The sequence below is a fragment of the Limanda limanda genome, chromosome 6, assembly GCF_963576545.1.
Source record: "Limanda limanda chromosome 6, fLimLim1.1, whole genome shotgun sequence".
In the NCBI taxonomy this organism is placed as follows: Eukaryota; Metazoa; Chordata; class Actinopteri; order Pleuronectiformes; family Pleuronectidae; genus Limanda; species Limanda limanda.
In genome coordinates this window covers 20814586-20841997 of record NC_083641.1, presented here as the reverse complement: position 1 = coordinate 20841997, position 27412 = coordinate 20814586, and the positions used below count along the sequence as shown (strand labels likewise).

The 27412-nt window shown below is 39.4% G+C and overlaps 2 protein-coding genes across 2 annotated transcripts; both read left to right on the top strand.

Moving 5' to 3' along the window:
* Positions 1–8111: 8111 nt before the first annotated feature.
* Positions 8112–14101, top strand: zpld1b (zona pellucida-like domain containing 1b). Its single transcript, XM_061072528.1, has 10 exons — positions 8112–8217; positions 9916–10136; positions 10234–10415; positions 10783–10855; positions 12113–12210; positions 12552–12632; positions 12847–13018; positions 13099–13204; positions 13681–13710; positions 13926–14101. Exons 1-10 carry the CDS (start codon positions 8112–8114, stop codon positions 14099–14101), a joined length of 1245 nt encoding a protein of 414 aa, XP_060928511.1.
* Positions 14102–17221: 3120 nt separating this feature from the next.
* si:ch211-229d2.5 (zona pellucida-like domain-containing protein 1) lies at positions 17222–21594 on the top strand. The gene is made up of 10 exons (XM_061072527.1): positions 17222–17318; positions 17713–17933; positions 18320–18504; positions 18607–18677; positions 18821–18920; positions 19997–20077; positions 20400–20568; positions 20664–20766; positions 21266–21286; positions 21458–21594. The coding sequence occupies exons 1-10, from the start codon at positions 17222–17224 to the stop codon at positions 21592–21594; spliced, it is 1185 nt and encodes a 394-aa protein (XP_060928510.1).
* The last annotated feature ends 5818 nt before the right edge of the window (positions 21595–27412 follow it).

Below are 27412 nucleotides of genomic sequence, written 5' to 3'. Positions count from 1 at the left end.
CGCCTGCCGTGCTCCCCTCCCCGCCAGTCGTCCTCCTCCTCCCCGCCTGCCGTGCTCCGCCGCCGCCAAAGCTTCTATGGAAGATAGCAGATCACCACCGAGCAGGGGAAATGGCGGGTCTCTCTGTTTTATTTCACACACACAACAAATCCAGCAGACCCCGAGGTGGATGCACTTCCTGTAGCCGCTGCGGTGCAGGTGCTCACGGGCTGACGGCAGCTGGAGGGTTTCTAACCTGCACCCCTGTTACCGTGGAGGATGGAGACCAACAGGCCTGAAACACACACAGAGGAAAAGTCTCTGTGTCCCACTGTCAAACAAGAGGTGGTACAAGTTCACACATTCTTTACTCAAGTACTGATTAAGATTAAGATTAAGATACATTTATTTGTCCCAAACACATGCACAAGCACACTCATGCAAGGAGGGAATTTAACCGGGGAGTTAGGGGAGTACGGTGCCTTGCTCAGGGGCACTAGACAGGGTAGGGAGAATCCTCTTGGATTTTTGGACAGATCAATCCAGGTTCGTCTTTTTGTTGTTTCTCCGTGGAGTCGAACCAGAGATGAACCTTTTCTGCCCATAGTCCAAGTTTCTGCCACTTCAAGTTTCATCGCCTCTCCCAAAGTGATTAAAACTACAGGTATGATAAACTACCTGTACTACTACTATAGTATAAAACTACAGTGTATGAAATGTACTTAAAGTATAACAGTAAAACATTTTTCTTCAGGCTGTATCTGTGCAAAGGAAACTGAGTCATGTCACAATGTAGTTCATAGACAATTTAACTTAAATGTTCAGCGTCTAAGATTTATTGGCAGAAAGGGAATATAAAATAATCCTAGTGGTGTTTACACTAGTTGGGTTAAAACACTCAGATTTAAAAACAACAACTGTGTATAACGTTTTTAATGGAGTAATCCATATAAATATCTTTTGTCTGCTTTGTCTCGATAGGTCTTTTAAAGGTTCAGTGTGTATAATTTAGTGACATCTAGTGGTGAAGTTGCATGTTGCAGCTGAATACCCTTCAACTCACTTTTCCCTTCCAAACATGAAGGAGAACCTTTGGTAGCCTTCAGTTAATAATAATCATGATCATAGAGACCCAAGGACGCTTTACATGTGTCCATGGGGACAAAAGTGGAAAGAAAAGAAAGCACATCACACAAAATAGGATAGAAATAAACATCACAAATGTCAGGTGGAGCGTTTACTGAGGCCAGAGGCGGGAGAGAGTTCCAGAGGTTGTGGGCTGTGACACAGAAGGCTCTGTCTCCAAAGGTTCACAGTTTGTTGTTGGGGATGGAGAGGTCAGTTAGATACGGTGGGGTTAGGGCGTGGAGGGATTTATAGGCAAGGAGGAGGAGTCTGTAGTGAATGCGGGCCTTGATCGGAAGGAGGTGAATGAGGGTCAGGGTGATGTGCTGCCAGGGCTTAGTGTGGGTGAGGACCGTTGCCGGCAGAGTTCTGCACATACTGGAGTCTGTTCCGGACCTTGTCTGGTACAACGGACAGAACTCCATCACAGTAATCCAGTTGGGAGGTGATGGAGGCATGAATGAGGGTTTCTGCCACGGAGTCGGGGAGTGAAGTCCATTTTTGAGATGGAAGAAGGCGGCTTTGGTGACTGATTTGTTGTGGGATTGGAAAGAGAGGGCGGTACATGTAGGTAGAGAAAAGAAGGAGGCCCAGATCTGAGCCTTGAATGTTTGGTTGTCATAAAAACTCAAAAGGTGTTTAGTTTGTCCAGTTTGGGCTCCTGTGAAAAACATGGCCGCCTCCGTAAAGAGGAACCACTCCGGATGTAAATATAAAGTATTTAAATAGAAAGGGCCCATTCTAGGGTAAAGTTAACAACAAGTTGTACAATTTAGATGAAACACATGAATCAATAGGATTTTTTTTTTTAAATCCCTTTCAGATAATTTCTTTTCCCTGAACCTTTATGCTTTGTTATGTATGTTTAGCTTGATATGCACTGATAGATACAACACAAGGAATCCTCTTTCTGTGTTATTTTCCTTTGAGGTTGAAATCTGTCTTGATGTTGGGAAGGCGGCGCTCGCTGAGTCCCCTCAAAGGCATTTAAATAAAAGTAATACCCCTGTTTTGAAAATTGAAGGAGTACAAAGTACAGATATTTGTGTTTAACTGTAGGGAGTAAAAAAAGTTTTAAATCAGAAAAATTAATACTCAAGTAAAGTACAGATATCTGAAAAATCGACTTAAGTACTATAACAAGATATATGTACCTCATTACTTCACATATTTCCCAATCTTTTTTTGAAATATGTGTGGAAGTTGAAACGCTTCATGACTCGATAGCAAAACAACATGGAGACTTGTCAGACTCTATGTTAATCGTAGTCAGTCTCAGTCATGGACAACGACCACAGGGGGGCAGCACAATGCCACAATTATCTCCAAACCTGAAGTCAACCACCACATTCGTCTCAGGAGAATTTGCCATCAGACCACATTATGATAATCTGTGTTATAAAGAAGCTGAAGTTTTTATTTGCTTCTCTGAACATCTTCTTCTAATCAGAAGTGGAATCTGAAGAATGACTCCAGATTGTTTCCTCACAGTTTTTCACAACAACATAGATCATAGGCTTTATCTCACTACTGATTCACACCAAACTTATTTCTTTCCCTCAGTATTACCTGGAACCTTATTTGCCCGAATCTGTGGTTTTCAAGAAGCGACACATCAGATCTCAGGTCTGATTCTCGAGTCATATAACAAAAACAAAAAAAGTGATGGGATTTTTGAGTTTGTATCAGTGTGTACACTAAAATAATCTGCCTCATTCTGTATCTAATCCTGGATTTGTCAGTACAGTAACAGGAACAAAAATAGCTGTGAGTTCCTCTGAGTCACATCCTTGGCAAGGTCACGGGATGGGAAGACAGTGCTCCTCACATGCAGTTCTGTTAATGCAGGGTTGGGTTTCATACACAAACAATATGCGGGTCTGTTGTTTTCTCTTCCCACCTGGGAATTTCACAGGTTTTCAAACGCAACAACAAGCACAGGCACAGGTCTCTGCAGATATACAAACACAAAAACACAACTAGTTCATTTATTTTCAATTCCAGAATAAATCACCTTGAGACATTTTAATAACCTGCATGAGTAGTGCGTTATAATGAAGTTCTCATATACTCTACTTTCTTTAAATTCAGGCTTATGCGCATCCTTTTTAAGACTTTATTACAAACATATGTGGCAAAAATGTAACATAATTAAAACATTTACATTTTTTTCCCAAATAAATTATCAATTTGCTCTGTGGTATAAAAAAAGAGGGTTCTGACTTTTGACAGCTTCACTCAGTGAGGATCAAATCGCAGCAGGAGCCTTTGAAGAGAGCTTCACTTTTCCGCCTGTGTTAAAACTGGAGCGTCGGATTACAGCCGCACTCTCACGGGTTTTGTGATGCAGCCCTGATTGTGTGATTGAGTTGTGTGTTTGTTGAGTCTAGATGCTTCAGGTTGATCAGATAGAGTCGGCTGTATCAGGTCAGATCTGAGAGTGGCGGTTGCACCTGTGCCATTTTGAGTCTGAGCACGACCACCAGCGGGAAACCTTCACAAAGCTCTGGAGAGATGCACAGAGAGTTAATCGTGGGGATATATGAACAAAGACGTATTTTCCTGTAACATAAAGAACCTTAAAGTGCATTTTCTATCATTTTAATGCCAAATCAACACACTTTGTCGACTAAAGATTATTATAAAGAAAATCAACAGTGTTATCCAGTCTTATTTTGAAGGAAGTCATGTGACTGAAACACAAGCACATGAGTTTATATAGGTCATTTGCTAGGTGGGATTTGCAAAACAAGCAGGAGGGTAAACGGGTTCAGCATATGTATTCATTACATTTCATCTGATCCTGTTTGTGCCGGGTGAGTGTTGTCTGCCTGTGAGAGCTTCATATTTGATTTCAGCTCTACCTCATCAGCAGGGGCAGGTGAGCGCAGAGTGGATCTCAAACACCTGCAGCTGGCTGTGTTTCTCAGGGCTCTGCGGGGCCAGCGGGTGCCTGCACAGCACGGAGCCCGGATCTGAGACTGACATGTGAGGCCAACGGTCAGGATGAGTGTGAACGGTGTGAAGCACAGGAGATGAGTTAGAGGATGGCAACTGTGTCATGGTTGAGGAGGAAGCAACAATTCAGTATATCATGTTCCTATGTGCTTATACACAGAAACGTTGTGTTGTCTGGATGTAAAAAATGTTTTGGATGTTTTTTTTCTGAAAGACAGAATCAATCTAAGAACAGTATGTGTTGATATACAATGGTTTAGAATGTGTTTAATAAAGTTAGAGGTTAAGTTAAGCTCCAGATGTCACCACTGTAATAATGATGATTGCAGAGTTAACTTTTTCAGACAATCCTTCTCATTGCCACAAAGTAGGTCTGCACATTTGATGAAGGCAACAATTCAGCGATGACAATAAGGCATTGTCATTACACCAAATAAGAACTGACTGTGTATGTCAGCATAGGAGCATGTATTCATTTTATTTGCCAAAAAGTCATTTGCAAACAATGAAATGTACGATATGTTTTCCCGCATGTCCTGGTTTAGTTAACACGGGTTAGTTTTAATACACATGAGACCTCTGAGGAACAAACATAAATCTAAATGTTCTTATCTGGGATTTGTGAGGAGTAAAGTGCTGTGAAGAAAAACGTGTTGACACCAATTAGATGTGAAACATGATTAATTTCTTCTCTAAACAATTTGATGAATCACAAACGACCAGGTCATCTGGAGGCCTCGTCAAAAGATCTGAGTTATTTGAGTTTACATCTTTTTGTTGTAGTATTTTATGAAATCAAGGGACACTCAGAAAACCTTGAGCGAGGAAGTAAAAATTCATCACAAGAGTAATGTTGAGACCGATAACGATCTTGACTATCATAAATCTAACAGTTATGTTCTTTAGTCATTTATTTATCAGTCTATAAAATGTTGATTTAAAACTGGAAACTATAAAATACAAGTATTTGCATATGAGGGGCTGTAAAAAGCAATGTCAAGTGTGTGAGCCAACCTCAAACTGAAGATGACAGCTGCACAGGGCCGGACTGAGGAGGCACAGGGTCCGACACTTGTGCCTCCTCCCCACCCCCCAACAACTCATACACACTTTACTCCAAATCTACAATGACCTACACAGTATATACATGAAAACAGTTGAGCACTGAAACATTTTAAACTTTGCAAACAGCATCTGCTGCGGAATATCATGCGATACTGCTGAAAGCTCCAGAACCATTTAAATAGACTGAACACAAGCCGTATTGACTGTAGGTATTCTGTTGTGTTTCTGGTAAAGGAAGACAACAAGAGAAAGAGGAAATTATTCCCCAAAAAAACAGAAACACAGACTTTTTATTGATCGAAACCACCAGAAAAATTATACAGAAATTGGATTAGTTTACAGTTATTTCTTCGGGCTGTGTTACTCATAATCATCTCATTATTTTCTAACAGCAGGTTTGACTCGAAAAAACCCACCGTGCCTTCAACGATCATTTGTATTAACATTAGCAAATTCCATGAAAACATCAACAACAAACCACAAATTGATTTTACAGTGAAGTATTGCCTTTGCAGCTGAAGCCTGATCACCGTTAGTGTGATTCTCTGTCTACACTCGGATCAATGAGCCGCCCGTTGTAGCACTGAGCGATATGTTCCCTCATTGTGATGAATTGACAATTCCATATACTGCAAATATTAGGAGCATCATATGTGTACTGATGCATCAAAGGAAATAGTCTATTTACACATGTATTAACACCAAAAACCACAGTGTTCTTGGATCTTTTTCTTTAGGAAATAAAACAGAGTTATCTGTTGAGATGATGGAGGAGACGCGTTCTGATGAGGAAGGTTGAATGCAGACATGAGAGACAGATGGTTTGCTGCTGAGGCACTTACAATGACAGCGCTGGATCTTTAGATGACAGAGAAAGAGCAGCACACAGTATTTATTCCATGACGTTGATGTGGCAAAAATATAATCTGTTACTTATAGTTTGAATGGTTTCTTATAGGGACACACATCCCCAAGGAAGCTTAGAACTTATAGTACAGCTTCTGTCTGCTAACATCGACCTTGACCTCTTTAAATCATCTTACGTAATGCAAAGACAAGTCAGCAATGACGTATGTGGACCGTAACATGCCCAAAGTTAGATCAGGCTATAAATAGTTATACCAAAAATAAACTTTAGATTTGTCACCTATTTCTAAGGTTTATTATAAAGATTTATACGGTTACATTCTTTTAAACCAGTTTCACACCTCTGGTAATATTTCATACTTTTCTAACTGTCAAGAAATCTGCTGAAAAGAGCACAACCAACACGGAACTGAATGTTCCTCCATTATAATGAACATGGGCTCTGCAGTTTATTTTGACTCGGTTCCACATATGACACCCTGCTGCTGTAAATACACACTAGGGAAAATAAAAATAATCCTCAACATTGTTATTCTTAACCTCTTTCCCTTTTAAAGAAAAAACTTAATCTTGTCGCTCTGTTTTTCAAGATTGTTTTATTCAGTGAACATATAAATAATGGGCTTGGATTGATGGGTCAGTGGAGGAGATTGACTTTGGTCTTCTTATGGGATTAACACTCAAAATATTAGGTAAACCTGCACCTAGCTAGAACTAATACATACCGCTGTGATAAATCCTGAAGATAAATAATAAATTAAGATTATAGTTAGGTTTGTGTTCTAACTTTTTTATAGAGCTGATTCAAATCAAATGTAATTTCTGAGGATGTAGTTTGGGGTGCTGTTGAATCTTTTTACATTATATTAACAGGTGTTTCTATTATTTTGTCCACTCTTTTTATATCAATGACTGCAGGTAAATATAAAAAACACAGGAATAATCATACATTAGAATCAGGGCGGCTCCTAAACCTTCATGACGGTAAGATTTAAACAAGACTGCTGTATTAGATTGTGTTATTTTTAGCAAGGTGTACCTAATAAACTGATACCTCAGTGTATTGACAGTAAAAGATGTATCCATTAAAGCTCCAGCAGCAATCTTTAACGTTCCACATCCGTTAAAGGTCAAAGAACTTAAAAGAACTGTAGAAGCAGAAGAAGTTTTTATTCAGTCAGAAGAAAAAAAGACCCAAGTCTCCACGTTTACCTTCTGCCACACTGCACACTGTATCTGTATACACCAGTAAATACCTTCACTCTAAGTGTTGCCTTGTGCATCACAATTACCCACACACAGCCCCGCATCAGACCGTGAGTTGACTTTTATGTTCATGTGAATGTGGGCTGCAGCGGCAGTCGATGACAGCTTAATTCCCGGGCCGGCCCCCCCCCTGCTGGGGCCCAGCGTTTGTGCGAGCTGACAGACAGAGATCAGACTGAGGAAAGATGAGTGGGAACCCTCCGAGTGCGCTCAGGTTTCTGGGCAATATGAAAAGATTTGTCCGAGCCATTCAGATCTGACAGAGTTTCCCATGTTCTGCACTGCACTGGGGTTTTGTTTAAGTGTTTGGATAAAGAGACGCTCTATCTTTTTCATCTGTGCAAACACAACAGACTCACGACATGGACATTGTGTTTGGTTTGGGGCCTTTAATGCCACCAACTTCAACGGCATGCCACATGTTGAACCTTTCTCTCGACACAATCCGGGGGGATGAGGGGTTCCAAACAATTACCTCTGAAAAAGGCAGGAAGCAGGTGAGCGGGTGTGTGGGGGTAGAGCGAGGGGAGTGGGATGAAATGAGCTGGAAAGAAGGGGTGACCTCGGTTTAAAAGGAGTTGGGTAATAGAGGTTTTTCGGCCAACATGAGCAGCAGAGGTCAGAGGGAGCAGGATAAAAAGGATTAGGGGACCTGGTGAAAGAAGGTTGTACTACTTTGATAGAGGTCAGAGTGCGAGAAGGAGTCAAGGAAACAGGGGAGTGCTGTTTTTCGACATCTAATTTTGAGTGTAGTCTTTTTTCAAAAACACATACCTGAGCCTGAGGAATGCGGTTAATGCAATGTTGACCTTTTGAAGATGACGCTGGGCGAACCCCTCCAAGGTGCTGCGATGACACGAATGTGCTTTATTTTCCTGCTGATGAGTAACGCTGCGTCAGTCTCCACGCAGTTTAACGGATACAACTGTGACGCCAGCCACCACAGCAGGTTTCCTGGTGAGAATAATGCAGACAGACTCAAGCGCTCTGTCCTTCTTTGATTCCGACTGCAGATATTGAACACAAGATAATGATTCTGTCAGAGGTTTTTTCCTTCGGCGAGTCTACTTTTAATTAATTGAGTGTTTCTCAACACACTGTGCCGTTCTATCACCTCCCTGTGTGATGTGATGCATTCAACTATTTACCTCAAAACACAAGTCCACTAAATGTGACACTGTATTTATATGTATTTAATAATTTACCCTATCAAAGTTATTCATATATATATATATATATATATATATACCAATACATTGTAGATTGTGTATATTGAGTTCTTCTATTTTTGATAATTTTTATACTTTTCTTTGAATCTCTACATTATGGCTTTCATGTCTTTTGAAAGGCTTTTTTGTTTATATATTTACTTTTTAATTGATCTTATCTTGTCTCCCGACGTTACATACAAACATTTCTTAGTTTTACACAATACAAGACAAAAGCACATCAAATTAAAGCCTCTTTTTTTAAACATTACAACCCTAATAAAGGCAGGGTTAATTCCAGCCTTGTTTTACTAAACTATATTATTTTTAGCTACATGTACCTGACTAAAAATAAAATCTTACGGGTGAAGATACAGTATAATATCAAGTTGACAGCTACTACAAAGATAATGTTTGAGAATGACCTTTTTTTGTCAAATGCATCTTCTCTTTGAATGTGCCTAACTCGGCTTCTTTGAACTCCTGATGATTGTTTTCTTATTTAGCTTTTTAAAGTGTTGATTGTCATAGCACATTTGCAGTATCTTTATACTACAGATGTAAAGTCTTGTTTTAAAGGTGTCAGCCTGGGTCTGTATTTATCTAAAAACTGCTGAAGTAAAAAAATTGAATTAAAATACTTTTTAACTAATCACAAACTTCAGAATAAATTATTCTTAATTAAACTCTTAAGTATTTAACAATAGTCGTAGATCAAAGAGACAGATTTAGGGCTATTATGTTGGTTTGGAGCAGATCACAGATGGCTGCAGCACAAATTAATAAAACTGATATTAGTTGTGTTAATCACTCTTTGTGCATCTTGACTGTGTGTGACTAAATTATAGTCATTTTTTAATGATGAAAACCAGCTGGCAAATTACTTAACTGCTCCAGTGTGAATTTCTTCTGTTTCTACTTTAACTATTTTACAGTTCAAGTGTGTAGCATTTAGAGGTGTCTATTTGCAGATATTAAACATCATTTTCATAAATGTGTATTAATTGGTGTAAAAAATACAAAAAACAACTAAACAAACATATTTTACCTACACATATATATATATATATGTCAGTAAAATTATTATATTTTAAATAATAATGAATAAATAATGAACGATATGGTAGATGTAGATTGTATTCTTTTGATAGTTCTTTTTGCATCGATGTTACAATCATGTTGTCAGTTGAAAGTTGCTCTTTAACGTGTTGCTCTGAGTCCCAGTGAGTTGCTCCGGTAACGTTGTTCACACTCGGTGAGCAGCTGAGTTTGATCAATATGGACCTTTCAATATGGGGAATTGATTCCTACCATCTAATCAGACACTGTTTCATCCCTGAGATTCCAGGTTGGTATCAGTGTGGTGGTGAACGAGCTCTGGCTGCAGACGATCGAAAACTTCCTTCCTCCTTTTCTTCCTGAACCCTCTTCCTCTGTGTTCCTGCAGGAGAGCGGGACGTCAGCGTGTACTGCGGCGTCCAGACCATCACGTTAAAGATCAACTTCTGCCCGGTGCTTTTCTCCGGCTACACTGACGCAGACTTGGCCCTGAACGGTCACCATGGTGACATGCAGTGCCGTGGCTTCATCAACAACAACACCTTCCCCACAGCGGTCCTGTTCAGCATCAGCCTCAGCAGTCTGGAGGCCTGCGGCAACAGCCTGGTGGTAAAGAATACACAAACACTAAGATGCATAGGCAACGTCATAATGCTGTTTACTGACCTGGGAGAAAGCAAAGTGTGTGGGTTGTCTCTCTCTGCAGGTCAGCACAGCCTACGGGCCCAATGCCTATGGGAACATGTCTCTGGTACAAATTGGTAACATCTCAGGCTATATCGACACCCCTGACCCGCCAGCTATAATCAGCTACCTACCTGGCTTGTTGTATAAATTCAGCTGCAGCTATCCACTGGAGTACCTGGTCAACAACTCACAGCTGGCATCGTAAGTTGCAACCAAAAAACTCCTTCAGCACCAAAAGAAGCTTGACCCTCATGAGTGGATTAGATATTACTTTATTTATTTAATGAAGACATGTGTTTTCCTTAATGGTGGCAATGATAAGCCTTTCACTTTAAAAGCCTGAATGGGTTTGTGTCTCGTAATATTTTGAGAGGCAGTTCTTATAATGTTTGAGATGCTAATATAGTTCCTCTAAACTTTCGTCTTCCAGTCATGTAAATAAATAAATATACTCTAACTTTGTGATTAAATCCCATCACACCATCTGCTATCAAAGTGTTATTTTTTTAAGTGCCTCTCCAAAAAGATGAAAAATAGAATTATAATAACGGTGTTGAACTCTTCACAGCTCCTCTGCTGCTGTTTCTGTCAAGGACGGCAACGGTACCTTCGTGAGCACGTTGAGTATGATCCTGTATAATGTGAGTTCACAGCCATAAGAACCTTTTATTGTATACAATCAATAAAAAATTTCTGTAATTCATAAAGCTTTTAATTATATGTATCAGAAATACTTTTGATGAATGTTGAGTTCATGATCTCTGAATCATCATTTCAATAGATCCATCTTTATACAACTGGTGATGTCGCATTCTTATTGTAAATATCCCTCTCAAATAATGTCTAAAGATTGAGTTCATGAGCTTTGAATCATGTTGGTGCTTTCTTCCAATGAATCCGTCAACTAAAGAAAACCTATTCATGCTTGAAACTAAAATTATAGGTATATTTGTCTTCTTGTTAACAAATCCAATGAAAAACTCAAAACCTACAATGAACATTGGCTAACCCTCGATGCCACTCACCAGAAAACTGCCATAAAAAACTCACCAGAGCACAAAATAAGAAAAAATATTTCCAATGTTTGATTAAACTTTGCCAAAAAAATGACAGTTTCCTGATAGATATAAAAGAATATAATATTTAATAACTGTTTTTGAACCTTCATTTTCATATTTTAATTTGTAGCTATTTTTATTTATCCTATATTTAACCAGGTTGGTCCCAGAAAGCAATTGAGATGCAGGTATATAAATTACATCACCATTATCTTATACTCACAAAATAGTAATTTGGACTTTTTCCAACAGTAAATAAAAAGCCTTTTTAATTGAAAATATAAACCTAACTTCTGAGTTTTGCTACTTTTAAAGACAAGGCCATGGAATAAATAATAATGTCATCTGCATAAAAGCTCATGTTTGCTTTTTCTAATCCTGAACTAAACCATTTATTTAGAAAAAAAATTTTGTCCTAAGATAGATTCTAGAGGAACGCCTGTCTTTCTTAGATGAAGAGTTTTAACTGGCTATGGACACACATTGAGTTATTCGAGTCAGATTGTTTGAAAATCAGTTTCAACACAGTTTCAAATGTTTTTACCTATTTTAAATGTTTGTGTCCAGACTGTGAATCAATGAGTTTAGAGTGCCACTGACTTGGCAGCGGCCACTAGAGGTCACATAACAATAAAATGTGACTACTAAATAACATGTAACTTTTCTTTTACATTTTATAAGAGGAAAGTTTTGGACCTATGTATTTTTGGTTTATGTCCTTTCCCTGGATTTGTAGACAACATCATAAATAGAGTATCACAAGCCTTGTAATATATTCACTATGTGACTGTTTTCTTTATTTGTTTCTAATGTCATGCTGTTTTTTTTTCTCCTTCACAGGATTCAACGTACAATCAACCTCTTTCTATTCCAATGGCTGGACTGGCTCTGAAAACCAGAGTATTTGCTGCTGTGAAAGCCACAAACTTAGACAAAAGGTTCCAGATAATACCCGATCTTTTACTATTGGATATTCCCTCATTTTAAAATGTCCGAAATCTTATAAAGGAGCAGATATCTTATCATGAACAACAACCACAACTTCAGTGAATCGCATATGATATTTCTGTCAATCACAACATCTTTCCCACCATCATTTTTTGAATGAAGCCATGAATTAGTATTTTTCTTTGCTTTGCCTTCATTCATTCATTATGCCATTATGTTATTATTCTAAGGGAAGGCGCCAGCCTGCAGCAGAGAAAGCCCGAGTTGTATTTTCCCATGTGCAGTTAGATCTCTATCCCTCATCCCATCTCGCACTTTTGTCCTTGTGCAGGTGGAACATCTTGATGGACTACTGTTACACAACCCCCTCAGGGAATCCTAATGATGAACTCCGCTATGACCTTTTCTTTGGGTAATCTTGCTTTTTTCCCACTCAAGATGATGACTTAATGAACCACAAAAAGAGAGTCATTACCTATTCAGGTCCTCAAAATGGGTCATGCTCATGAATGCTACTTTTTTCTTCTCTAAGTGCTTAAGCATACATCGAATCTGTCATGTTCACAGTGTGCATGAAGCAGTGGATATCATCATGTATGTGCATATCTGTGTCCTCTTTGACGCAGCTGCTCTAAAGACCCACAGACGACGGTTTTCGAGAACGGGATGAGTCAGATGGGACGGTTTTCCTTCGAGGTTTTCCGCTTCGTTAAACACACACACCAGAAGATGTCCACTGTGTTTTTGCACTGCGTCACCAAGCTTTGCCGGGCCGACGACTGCATCATGCTCATGCCAGTAAGTGTAAAAGCCAAGCATCTCAGTTCGTGTGTGCCCTGACCCCCATGAGAAATGGAATCTGATGATGTGATTGGCAGATCTGTGGGCGTCGGCGGAGGCGGGATGCAGAGGAGAGTCATGATTCCCTACCATCAGCGTCTGGGAACGCAGTCATCACTGCTGGACCGATCATCACCAGGAGTGGTATAAAGAAAACAGTGTCTCTTAGTAGATTAGACTCGAAAGCCTTGGTTAGGAATGCAGAGGCACAAAATCTGACACATTAAAACTAGTCACACATTTCAACAGCCTCTACCTGTGTGAATGGCAGGTACAGTAACATTGAAATTGCTGCACTTAAATCTGTTCTAAGGATTAAACCAATTATTTTGAATATGTTAATAAGCTTTACAAATAGTAACAGGATTTTCTTGTCTTAAGAGACAGCCCCACCAACTCCTCCCCTGTATTTCAAGTCTTTATGTTAAGCTAAGCTAACCAGCAGGTTGCTGCAGCTACAAATTTAACAGACAAAGATGAAAGTGACATCTATCTCATCGTTCAGCTCTCAGCAATAGAGCCGATATGTATTAGTATTTAGATAAATCAGTGAATCCACAGTGGAGATTAAATAATCTGTAAAAATGACTCTGATAAACACTTTGAAAATCATTTTTCAGATGAGACTCCTGTCAACAACTCCCAGCTCGGTAAGCTCCCTCATCCCATGTTACACAATGTAAAAAAAAGGTTTTATAGTCACCTGTGACTGGAGATAACAGATACCGATGGAAATTGATGATTTACAGCATAGACACAAAGGTTCCACCTTCTCTTTCTGAAAAAAATAAAAAAAGAACGACAGGTCATCACGTCAAAAACACGTCACCTTCATCCTCCTGCTTTTGTTCATCTTCCCACCCAGCAGCCTCTGGAGGCTCCTCCCAGCCGATGAACCAGGGGACCAGTGCTCTGATCTCAGGCGTGGTCGTCCTGGGTGGAGTCAGCGTGGGCCTCCTCCTACTGTCGCTCCGCCTCCTGCAGAAGTCCCGCCTCCCAACGACCTCAGCCTCAGGTGTTTGGAACCACAGCTTCAAATAAATATACTGTATATCCCATTATTGAGTAATACTTTCTAATACAGCCACTAGTTTACAGAGTGGTTTTGTGGTATCAGATTAAATGTCAGGTTCTTAAAACATACTTGTTAGTTCACACTAGTACTTATTTGTAAGTTAAGTTAAAGAAACATGACAATATGGTCCAAAAGTCGCATTGAAAAACTGGCATTAGGACCCTAGTGTGTACCCGTATATGAAAACGGCTGAATACATACAAAGTAGATACAATATAAGTACCTTAAGTACATAACATAGAAGAGACACACACACAAGACACACGTGTGATTGTGCCCATAGTACATTCAATATCCCTAAAGGATAAAACACAAAGAGCAGCACATAGCTCAAATCGTTTAAACTATAAAACCAGATGTGATGTTCAATTGATCAAAATCAAATAAAACCGTATGAGATAATGAGTTACAGTGCTGGGAAATGTTGATGTTTGGCAAGAAAATGGTTCTTAATGTGTCCATCAACAGAATTATGTTGTTAACTTAATTATTTAGTTTCTAAGTAATGAAGATTACCTATTTTTGACCCAACAAACAGTAGAAACTATATATAGGTTTTTGATAAAGTATTTGTATAAGATACGGTCTGTGGGTTGCAGTACAATGTGAAGCTGTTACCCTTTTACCACTTTTTAATTATATTTCATTGTTTGTATATCATTGTTACCATACCAACGTTATTTCTCCAATTACAGTCTTACTCTGTAGGTACCCCAAATTTACAGAAACACTTGATATCTTATTTCTGTCAAATGCCCAATTCATTACCTTTCTTTTCCATACTTTTCTTCCGCTGCCCTACATTTTTAGGAACTAGTAAGTTTTTAGTCATACAACAAAATCACTCTGTAAATCATTGACTGTATTATAAACTCGTACCCCTCTTTGTACTGACAGTATGTTGAGGCCACTGATTTAAACAAAACAATACTGATGTGTTTGCATGTGTGTGTTCCTCAATATATATTAATACAATTTGTACTGTATTGTTTTAGGTCTTGTGTATTTATTGCCTTTGATACCTCATCAAACAAACAATAGATATATTTAGTGTGTATGTGAAGACATTTTATCTTATTCTATATTCAAGCTGTAAACTGTCAAAATGTGTAGCGTTTCTAACCATGTATACTATTAAAATATACAAATAAACATTCAGTGTTTTGAGATGAAGAAAGTGGATGTGTTGTTGCATTTTTCAATTCAGCTGCTGCTGCAGTACCAGTATGTTTAAGGGTGTAAAATATGTACATTTATTTTTTACCTATTCACTAACTTTCTCTTTTTTTCAGTCTATGCAAAGCTAAACTAATATCCTCACACATATCATAAATTGTCACTTTAAACTTTCACTTTAAACAGGTATTTTAATAGGAATCAAGATCGGTCGAAAAATCCTCTAAGTATGTTGATCGCCCCCTGGTGGCTGGCTGCAGTAAAGGTCAGCTAGGCAAATCGTTTGAATATCAGCTAAAAGAAACCATCTCTGAACTTGTGGCACTTTAATGGCACATATTTGTTATGTGGGTAAAAACTTTCATGGCATTTCTTCAGTGCTTTATCCGACTACGATCAGTGAAGTTCTTTTACAGCGTCACGGCCTTGTGAGTGTCCAATCTCCAGGGAAACGAACAAAACACCAGAGCTCATTTGATGACCGCCAGAATTAATCTTTCAATTTTGCCTTTATTGATTTCCTTTTACGATGACCTATATAAACGTCTGCTGGGCGGCCGCTGCGTCTCACATGTCTGACTCTGCAGGTGTTTTTGTGACCCACACGGCTCTGCTGTGTTCACTGCTCTTTATCACCCTAATCCCTCATTTCAACAGCCATTTTGGGATGTATTCAGGGTCCACAATGACCACAGATAACTGAAAGGAGAGGAATAAATGCGATCGTATCTCTTTCTCTCAGTTTACTATCTGTTGTAATTGATTAAACTCTCCTCCCACGATGGAAATGAGACTGGGACTTCACTTTGGATGTTGACGCCAAAGAACACGTAGACCCACTGTGAGTAATATACATGAGGGTGTTTGTGTGTGGGTGAGAAAACAGAAAGGCTTAGCATGTTAGTACACACGTCATGACAATAACAATTTGTCCAGCATTTGTCTGCGTGGGTTACAAGAGATTGACAGAGGCACCCATCCTCCAACTAGACCCCGAGCAGAGTTTTCTCTTCCCAGGTGGCTCACCTGACAGGATCGGGTTTCCAAGGGTCACGCGATTGTTTTTTGTTTGAGTTGAACTCCAACATCAACCAAAATAAAAAACAATTCTCCATCTCAAATATATGTGAGTTTTTTACTTTCTTCAAAGTCTGACGCGTCAAAGACAAATATTCTAACGAAAAACTTGTCCAAGTTAAATAAAAACATGTTAAATGTCCTTCATGCTGTCAGTCTGACTAAACTGTTAGTTGATAACAACATGTCACTAATGAAAGAATATTTTTTTCAAAAATCATATAATTTTTTTTGGTGATAATGTTTATATTAAAGGTCATCGAGTTGACATTAACATTAACACCTCACAAGACAACAGCTCCTTCTCTGTCTATTATGAGTGAGGTCCCAGGTGACAACAAACCCTCAGTTTATTAAGTTTCATATTAAGGAAACAGGGGCTGCGTTTCACACACAAAGTCACAAAGACATGTAACTTTGGAGGCGACTGTGTTGGGTTTCATCATTTGCCTCCAGGAGAGGACTACGGCACCTCAGCCACAACAACTGAATTGTTCGCGTGCAAACTGAGGCAGACCCCGGGCAAAGTGGGATTGACCTTGTTTCCATCCAATCCTAAAACAGTGCTGTGACAACACAAGGTCGGGTTCAGCATATTTATACATCACAACAGCCCACTGCTCTCTCATCCTAAACCAGCAAAGAGACCGCGGAGGTAAGATCACATCTGACTATGATTCCTTGATTGACAGTTCTGGATTAAGCATCCAAAAGTGTTTTTTTCTTCTTGTAGCAATCACCTCAGTGGATTTACAGATGATTTCTTTCGAATTTTCGGTGTCTGACATCTGTTGTGTTTGCCTCAGCTTTTTCACAGAGGGCAGAGTGGGGACATGGCTTTATTCAGCTTCCTTATCCTGACCTCCCTGTGTATTGTGGGCCGAGAGGCCCTCAGTTTATCAGACTGTGGAGTTTACGCCAGGAGACCAGGTAAAGACCTTTGTTCTCACATTTTGGTTTCAGACACGAGGGGTAGTATGGATTTTTTCAGATATAGAACTTTAGGGAAGCAACAAGGATTTTAGTTCAAATATTTATTTGCACACAAACAGGGTGGAGAAATTTTAGATTTAGATTTTTCTGATTTCATTTACTGTGCTGGTGGTGGAGTGTCTTTTTCTTAAAATTTGAAATACATTTTGACTTTACTCTTTTATAAAAAAAATGTTCGTATGCCTATGTATGCACGATATTTTTCAGAAATATTTGACACATTTCCTCCATTTTAAGACGCAAAGTTGTCCTCTTTGGTACGGTCCTACTCAAACTAATGAAATTCGTGTCAATTCAGTCTTTCATGATAATGCTTTTTTATCGTCATCAGAATATACTGATATCGGGGTGATGTGTGGCACGTCTGCCATCGAACTAGTGATTCAAATCTGCCCGGCGATCTACACCGGATACAACGGGAGCTTACTGATCCTGAACCGCATCCGGGACAATGTGGCCTGCAAGGGGACGCTGGACACCTCGGTGGCTCCTCCAGTGATGAGGTTTAGCTTCCCTATCAGCGAGGGAAACGCCTGCGGAAGTAATTTCTTGGTGAGTGTTGCATCAGTAAAGTATCCTGAATTCAACTCTTGATGCTGGAGGTGATCATGGGGCTTGTTCGTCTTCAGCTAAAGAGAATTAGAGCAGAGTTAGGAAACCGAAAGGGAAGCTGTGTTTTGGGCCGAGCACGAGGAGGAGGCAAGAGAAGAGAGGGGAGAAATAAGAGGATTTTCAGAGGAGATGAATCAGACTGCTCTTGACTTAATGTAACAAAGATGGATGCAATCCTCTCTTTGGAAAGGAAAAAACTTTAGAAAGCTGTTCCACTTTTCTTCATGTGATTTCATCACTGCTGCATGCTGTGCTGTAAGACGATGGCCACCATTTATTTTTAACCATTTCTTTAATAATCAAGATCCTCCTGAATTATTCCTAAGACCACGAGCGCGCCAGGGACGGGAATCTTCTCCAACTTCTCCAACATCCAGACGGTGAATGTCAGCGGGGTGGTGCGATCCTTCGACCCAACCATGGGGACCATCACCTACAACGCAGAGCTCAAGTACTACTACTCGTGTGCTTATCCTCTGGAGTATCTCATCAACAACACCCAGGTGGACGTGTAAGTGTACAATGATGGTGTGTAGGTTGAAAACATACATTAGCACCACTCAGGTTTCGCTTGCGTGACAAGAGTGATCTCATTCTTTCCTTCACCTCGCAGCTCTTTCTCCACCACGGCTCTGAAGGACAACAATGGGAGCTTCATCAGTACTCTGAGCATGGCCTTGTACAAGGTGCCACCTTACACCACTTCTCACACACTATAGATTCCCCCATCTCAACACTTTTGTTTAATGTGTAACTGTAGAAGATTAATCTTATGAAACAGCTTTTATAATTTGTTTTCTTAAATATCATCCCTCTCTTCCTTTCCTAAGATGATAATTACACCGAGCCCCTTGCTATGCCTCCTCTGGGTCTGGAACTGAGGACAAACATCTATGTGGAGGTTGTTGCATCCAACCTGACATCTCAGTAAGATCCGTTAACATTAGATCACACCAGCCTGCTCTGCGTCTGGTTCAGACCTGAGCAATCTCTTTTGATGTAGTATTGCTATTTTTACTCCAAATATTCAAATTACATAGGGACTACAGCTTTTCAGAGTATGATTTTACATTAAAAACATATAAACATACAAACAGAAGTTTTAAACACTAAATTCGTGTTTCAGTTGTTAACAATTCTACAAAAGAAACATTTCATGGGGATTCATGAACAAAAAAGGTTCAGGCCGAATCATTACATATTTTGTTAAATGGAGAAAATTAAGAATTACAGTTAGAAAAATGTATAGAAACGTATCATCTCACGACCCCTCAGATTTTTCTTGTGGTATTTAAAGAGACCCGACCTCCACGTTTAAAAACAAGCAATATATACAGATGTTGTATAATGAAAAGAATCTAGTTTGATATTCAACTATTAAAATCCATAAAAATTCCACCAAGAGCAGTCACAGTAGTATATGATTCTAAAATGAAAATGAATTAGTTTTAATGACCTATTTATGTAATATATTTTTATACTTTGATACACTTATCAAAGTAAAAGTATTTTGTACTTATTTTTAGATTATCATAAGTTTAAAGTCACTTCTGCCACAACTTCTATAAAGAGAAAACTCAGGAGTTAAAAAGTTCTTTGTGGACTCACTCCCACACAACAATTAACCCATAATCCTATATCACTTTAACTATAACTTACAACTTTCATTTTTTGTAAATTCACACTAAAATCTGAGCTGTTTCTGCACTGCAGTCATTTATGAGCTACCCTTAACCAACATAGTATTTTAGTTGTTGTAAGGCTAAATATGAAAAGCACTTTCAATCTAATGTCTTTACTTTATTCTTTCTCTAAATTCGAAGATGTAATTCTTAGCAGTTTGATTAATCCATGGGCACTGACAGCTGATTGATAGCTTCATAAAAACACGTTTTCCATCTCCTCTAGTCTCCAACCACTGGACTGTGTTAATAGACTGTAAATCTGAGGATTCCACCTGTGACCTGGAGTCTCTGACTGGGGACCTACTTGTTTCTCCACAGGTACTTTGTGCTTCTGGACCGGTGCTACGCCTCAGTGTCTCCGCTGCCCTCCAACGACACCTCCTTTAATCTGTTTGTCTCGTAAGTCACAAAAACACCTTAAAACATTTTGTGTAAAAAGTGTGAGCTGTCTTCGCAGCTTGTACGTTTCTTCCAGTCTGTCAAGGCCAGATAATGAGTTCTGTCTCCCGGTCCAGCAGTCCAGCTTTAAATTTAAACCTTTCACACATACCTGCAGGTTTCCCTGTCGTCCGTGTAATGAGTAAACCACAGCTACCCATAGATTCAATGGGAGCCCTACTCTTGATTTCCACTCCCTGCCTTTCTATCATTAATACACTGATTGTATTTATCCGTGTGATGTGCAAATTGGGCACTTGTGAGGTACACCTTTTATTAAAAGGTGCTCCGTAGATCAGCTGACCACCGTGCTAGAGAACGGCGATAGCCAAAAGGCCCGCTTCTACTTCCCGGCGTTCCGCTTCATCGAGCAACAGAACCAGACCATCTCCAGCTACTATCTGCACTGCATTACCCGGCTCTGTGAGCGCAGTACCTGCAGCTCCTTCAAGGTACAGGACGGCACCACATGCATTTCAAGCAGAAGTGTCCAGTTCCAGCCAGATCCTCCTTAACTCAAAGTCTGTCCGTCCGCTCTGATCTACAGAGATGCAGCAGGAGGAAGAGGAGCGTGGAGACCTCGGTCGTCCAGGACAGCATCACTGAGCCGTCCGTGCTCACAGTGGCTATAAGGGCCAAGACGGAGAGCTGTAAGTCCTCCATGTGTCCTTATCTCTGTGCAAATTAGGTCTTAAACGAGCCAGACAAAAGATCCACAGTCAGTATAAACAGTTCCCTTGAGATACTTCACGTACAACATCAAGTGAACTCCCAAAAGCAGAGCAAGTCACTTAGAGAGAGGAAAACATCAGGTGGCCATGATCGGCAGTCGGAAATTGTGAACATGTACATAGCCAAAACATGAGCACCTTAACACACAGATGGGGGAGTAATCATAGGAACTACTTCACGGGAAAATTAATCAATAGAAAAAAAGTCTGACTACTGCTTTTAATCTGTTTTTAATCGACCAGACCCTGAAAAACTCAGCTAAGTGCAGTTTGTCTGCTCTCCTTGGTTTTTAATCTGTTTCTCACTATAATTAGTTTATTTCTCAAATATCTTTGGGAAACATAATATTTTGGAAAAATATGAAATGAAATGGTCCCTCATAATGAAATGCTGACCTTTTTTTTGTCTTCCTTGCAGCCTTTCTCCCCAAAGACGAGGGTAAGTATTTGATTTATGGAACTGATTGCCATGAGAACAGCCATTCACAAATTGTCTACTAATTAGATTCCTCCAGAAATGAAATCACTTCTTATCTGCAGTCATAACATTATATTTTTATCCTGCTGGAATTAAGCATCCCGTAATGGTATCACTCTCATTTGTGCACAGCGCTCTCCGGTGCCCTGACCGATGGCAGGGGCGCGTCGGTCGGCCTGGGAATTGCCGTGGCCGTCATTATTGTGATAGGGGTGACGGCCAGTTTCATGGCAGCATCTTTTTATAAAAAGTTGAAGCGGCTAAGCTAGCAGCCGCCCATGATGCTGATGAGAGGCTAAATGACATAATGAGTTTGACAGGGTGACATTCACAAGCTGGTGGAGGTGCATTAATGTATGTATATAGGACTCTGATGTACTGAATCAAACTATTGATTGGAGCACTTAATGTTTCTGTCCGACCTTTCACAGACTGCCACAAGTTATGGAAGGTGACGTCTGTATAATGCACCCATTACGGAGATGAAAGAGAAGAAAAGAAAAGAAGAGACAGGAATAAAAGAGAGAATATGAAACTCCTCATTGACAGCAAGCTGTCAGACTTCAGATTTGTTTTCAGTAATAATTTGAAATACAAGATATTACTTGGCGAGCCAGGGTCTGTCTTAATGCACAGTGATAAGAAACAGACATGAGTGAGGCATCAATCTTCTTGTCAAGAACATTTTACCATATTTGACTTTTCCTCTAGCAGCTGCAGTGAAAAAGAATATAATATGTGTATGGTGAAAAATGTGAATCTTTACATTTCTGTCTCACATAAAATTAGATTTATTGTCAGTATGTAAATATTCTTTGATTCACGTACTCACGTAGCCTGTGTATGAATCCTGAAGCTGAATGACACAGAGAGTGGATTACACATTCCTTCTTCTGATGGTTTGACAAGCAGCATAGATTTTTTTTTTATTGTTGGCCGAGCCAGAGCGGACGTGTTGCATGTTGCATGTTGCATGTGGAAATGCATGTTTAATGGATTGCATTTTAGAAACATTACTCTGCATCCTGCTGCTCATACAGATTGCATGGCTGAATTAAAAGGGGATCATAACAAAAGGATCGATAACAACAGAATGAGAAGGCGCAATTAGTTATTTATTTGCAGATATTGCTTGTTTGGATGATGTAAGCAAGCCTGCATAATATAATGGGGGATTTACTTAGTTGTAATGCTTGTAGTAATGTTTCATGTACTGTGGCAACTGATCTGAGAAACTATGTCCATTTCCACAGAGTCAATGATGTCTGCTGTGTATATTTGTGCCATTTGTTTTTGTCGCGCATGCATTATTACTATTAAAGCTTGGAGGATACGAAACAAGAAGTTGTGTCTTCTAACACAAGACACTCAAAACTCTAAACTGTGCGTGCTGTGAGCGCCAATGTCACAGAGAGTGTTTCACAGTCCACATGAAACGATTACGCAGACACAAGAAGACTTTCCTCATCTTCAGTTGAGTTAACAAGAGTTAGAATATCTGACACATGAACCCCCTGTGTTGTTTTATGACTGGAGGAATGAATATCGTACAAAAATGGGAGCTGTTCAATATGAATAGTTGTATTTCAAATTCATGTTTTCACAAGGCTCCTTCCCTTTGAGCCTTGAAGCCAAAGGATAAAAGAAAAATTTGAGCTGGGGTTTGTGGAGTCATGTTTTTGTAATGATCCTCCACTAGAGGGTGTCTAATCACCATTTCTTTAATTTCATATTTACAGGGACTTTCACTAATAAGCACCTGCAGAGTGCCATTACTTAATTAATTTAATTAGTACTGTAGATTGTTATGCATCGAGAAATTATCATAAAAACTGCCTTTATTAATTTTTAAATGTTTTGAATCAATCAGGATTAAATGAATATTTTGCTCTGACATTACCACAAGCGTATTTCTCTTCCAACGTCAGTTATATATCAGCTCCGTGAAGGGATGGAAAGTTCACAAGTCGCCGCTACCTCTCATATTTATGTGGTCATTGGACGGTGAAAAGCCAGATGTCATCTCATGTACACCATAAAACACAACGAGCAAAGCAATCAGCTGGCCAGACAAATGATCTAATCATGAGTTCCTGTTCTGTTAAGTAGGCCATGACAAACTCCATGACAAGACGACCCACTTTGAAACATAAGGGGAATAAATCAGCTGAGCTGGGAACTGGCGCTCCATTAGAACTGCAGTGACTGTATGTTCAGGATAAATCACCCTTTGTGAGTTGTCTGTAATTTAATTAAAAAACAGGGATAAACGCACGCTCTGTCGCTCTCTAATGGCGTGGACATTAACCTTTGGAGCCAGCTGTGTTGCCCTCTAAAATGTGAATAGCTGCGGGGAAAACAGAGTCAAAAATCTGTGTATTGCACTTGCTGCTCCTGACTATGCATATTTTATTGTATCTTATCACATTTAAATCAAGTCATGTCGTAAGACGTGTTTTTGTAAGCGGCATTTGTATTGCTGCCACCGAAACTGTGTTTATTTAAGACTATTTTCGGCAGAAGACATGAATTCTGTCTCTGAGGATGAAATTGCTCTTCCTTTTTATCAGCCTAACGTTTTGTTTTGTCCTCAGCGGAAAGAATAATTGTCCTGTCATTTCCATTCTAATTAATATGCATATGAGGCTGTCTTAAGGCTATACATACGGTTTAGTAGACAGCAAAATCATGAAAAATTGATGGACCAGCTGTAATTCAGGGCGGGCATATGAATGAGAAGACTCCTGGAATATGACGGCTTTGAATAAACAGTGACAGTCCTGCTAACGAGCTGATGTGATGTTCCAGTGTGATACAAAGGCAAACAAGCCGGGGATGGGTTCAAGGCAGGCAAATGTGAAAAACTTTATAAAGGTAAGACTCAATCTGCTGGACTGCTGAGCGGGCAAAGTCATGCAGGAAGGTCCAGCTGTTCCATTAACCTTCTGTAATGAATGTAGCTGGGAAGCTGTGCAAAGTGTAATGTCATAATCACGTCACATCAGAGCCAGGAGAATGAGGGACCTATAGGGCAGCTTTTCTTTGTTACCTCCTTGCACATGTTTTACACATCCCAGGATTTGTGAATATTGGTTTCTTAGATGAAAAGATTGACGACACTTTCTTATCTGTTAGCCGAACTGACAACCAATCTGAACACTAGAGCGTCTGGCTGGAAAATAGTCTGGCTCTGTCTCAAGGTACCAATATACAACACACTTAAAGCTCACAAATATTTTGTGTTTGGATATTTCTTGAACATTCCACAGAACACAAAATCGTGTAAATACACAAAGTTTCTGAATTTTTAAATCAGCAAATTAGTCCTTTAGTTACTCAAGGGGCATTTGTTGACATCTGTGTTGTACAAATCCAGCCAGACGAGTGGTTTCTCCTCCTTAAGTTACGTTTAGCCAAACTAAGCCAAGATAACTTTGGTAAATCCTCACTTTAGCTCTCTTTGAGAAATCAAATATGTTGTTGTTGTTGTTGTTGTATTAAGGGGCTTCAGAGATACTGGTGGGTGGCCACCCTTCATCCAGGCTGTTTCCCCATGTCTACTACTTATGTTCAAACATGCCAAGCTAAGCTTTATACTAACTTAAGCTCACTGTAAAATATTAAATACATTTATTTGGCAGTTTCAGAGGTAGGCTACTGGTTGTCAGAGTTGGGTATAGAGTGAGCCAGGCTAGGTGCTCCCCCATTTCCCCTTAATGTGAAGTTAAGCTAAGATAAAGTAAAATAATCTAGCTAAATTCTAACTTTACTTTCCTTCAAGTTTTTCGTGGGGCTTCAGAGGGAGAAGATTTTCTTACCTTTGGACAGAGTTTGGCAAGTTTTCTCCCAGTCTCCATTTCCATTGGGCGTTTAGCTTTTAGCTTTTACCTAACTGTCTCCTAGCTTCAGCTAACGGACATATGAGCACTGTGTTGATCTTTTCATCGTGTAAAGTCAGACTTTTATAAAAACTCTGAGTTTGAACTCAGCAATAAGGACTGCAAGCTGAACTGAATGTTTTATATCAGCAACTTTTGTTCAACCTTAAGATTTTAAGGAAAACTGCATTGATAGAGCACATGTTGACAGTTTTGTACTGCATGTGAAAGCTAGCTGTCTAAAAAATTACCCTATATGATGTCACTTGAGTCAGCAGCCATTACACGGACAGTAAATAGAAAGGTGTGGAAGATTACATGTCTGAAAAAGGTAAAAGATCTGTTGGTGTGCAGTTACCAAGAAGTGAGTTTAGCAGACCTGTGCTTGTCATGTCTGCTTGAGGCTTATTGCTCCAGGCTACATGAGTTACTACTAACACACACAAATCTCCACTGGGGGCGGTGGAGGTGCAGACGGGGTCATTCGGCATCAGGTTGGGACAAGCAGGACTAATTAATTGAATAAAAAAAAGGCATTTAACTTATATGTTCCCAACATTTCTACACGACACCAGCATAGCAAAAACCAGGATATGATTTCCCTGTTTAAAGTGACTATGTTAAAATTAAGTATACTGGTTACTTAAAGGGAAAACGAGATTGTATGGGTTAAGATATAATATCACAAGAATAAAGTTGTAATATTACAGGAAATAAAGATGGTTGGGGGGGGGGGGTTCAAAGGCTGGTGGAGAATAAAGTCATAATTATAGGTTATGTGTCATTTTAATGGAGAATATTAGAAGAAGCCTGTCGCCGGGTTTAAATACGAAATGTTGAGCATCTTTTAAAGTTAAACCTGAGTGCAGGTCACACAAATAACGAAAATCATACATCTTTTGTCACATCAGCACTACATTACCGTAACTACCAGAAATGTATTGTGTCTATTTTAAAGAAAGAACAACAGACGTGGATGAACTAGCCTGGAGGAAATGTTTGGTAGTGTTGGACTGCAAAGATAAATTAAATAGATTAAATCACAACTTCATTCTCGTCCTCAATCTCATCATTCTGGCAATTCCATCAGGCCTTGACAAGGTCTTTTCAGTCAGCAGCTGGTATTTATGTGTTACATGTAGACGCAGCATGTGAATGAAGGCAGCATATGTCCAAAGTGTAGTATCAGCGCTGTGTATGTGAAGGGGTTGCAGTGTTGGACCAATTAGTGTGGAAAGTGGGAGTGGACAAGGGTGAATGTAGGACACCAGAACACACTGTTGAGCCTTCAGGGGCCGTTTCAGCAAACTGTGCCGGTGCCCACTTGACCGAGAATGTCTTACAAGGGAAGATTATTTCCACTCATTGATCACTGCAGAATCTAAGGGAAGCAGACAACTCAAAAGAAGGGAAGACAGTTTGAGCTGATCATGAAAACAGTTTGATTGGCGTGTGGCTTGAAGCAAAACTTGTGATGTGTGAGTACGAGAGCTTAATCCTGTGATAAGCATAGATTTTTCTAAAATAAGTCAGTTGCTGTGGAGATTCAGAGTCAGGCATTCCACTCCAGAAAGAGAAAAAAAACTGGACTGCAATAAATTTAGTTTAAAGAGAATAAAACTTGGAGCCAATCAGATCCCAGCGAGTTCAGCTAAATGCCAACAATGTAATTAATTGTGATGAAACATTTGAATGAGAGTGACAAAAGTTTGGATTATTATTATTAAAATAAGTACGGGGATTTTGAAATGTGAAATGTGACAAGCTCTTTGGCTCTAAATGAACGCAATCAGGAACTCTGATTGCCAAAGTGAGATGGAAAATGTTGTAACAGAAAAATGGTCATAACACAAAGCACAGATTTTGTCTGAGCAATATATTGAAAGTCACTTTTAATTTAGAAATATCTTTGAGGTCATCAAAAAGCGTTCTGTATGACAATTTTGACAATTTTTTTATGCTAGACCAGACTCTAATAGCCTCATGGTCATCTTCTGTTTGGAAATATTGGCTGTATAAATACTGAAAGGATAAGTCTCCTGATATTCTCCACTTTTTCATGCTGCACCAATACAATGAAAAGATTATGTATTTTCTGTGTTTTGTAACAAATTTATGTAATTAATTCTTCTGTGCTTTACTGCTTAATTTTCTTCTAAAGCCATTAGAAAAGCATATCGAGTCCTTCTGTTGTACTGGTTGACATTAA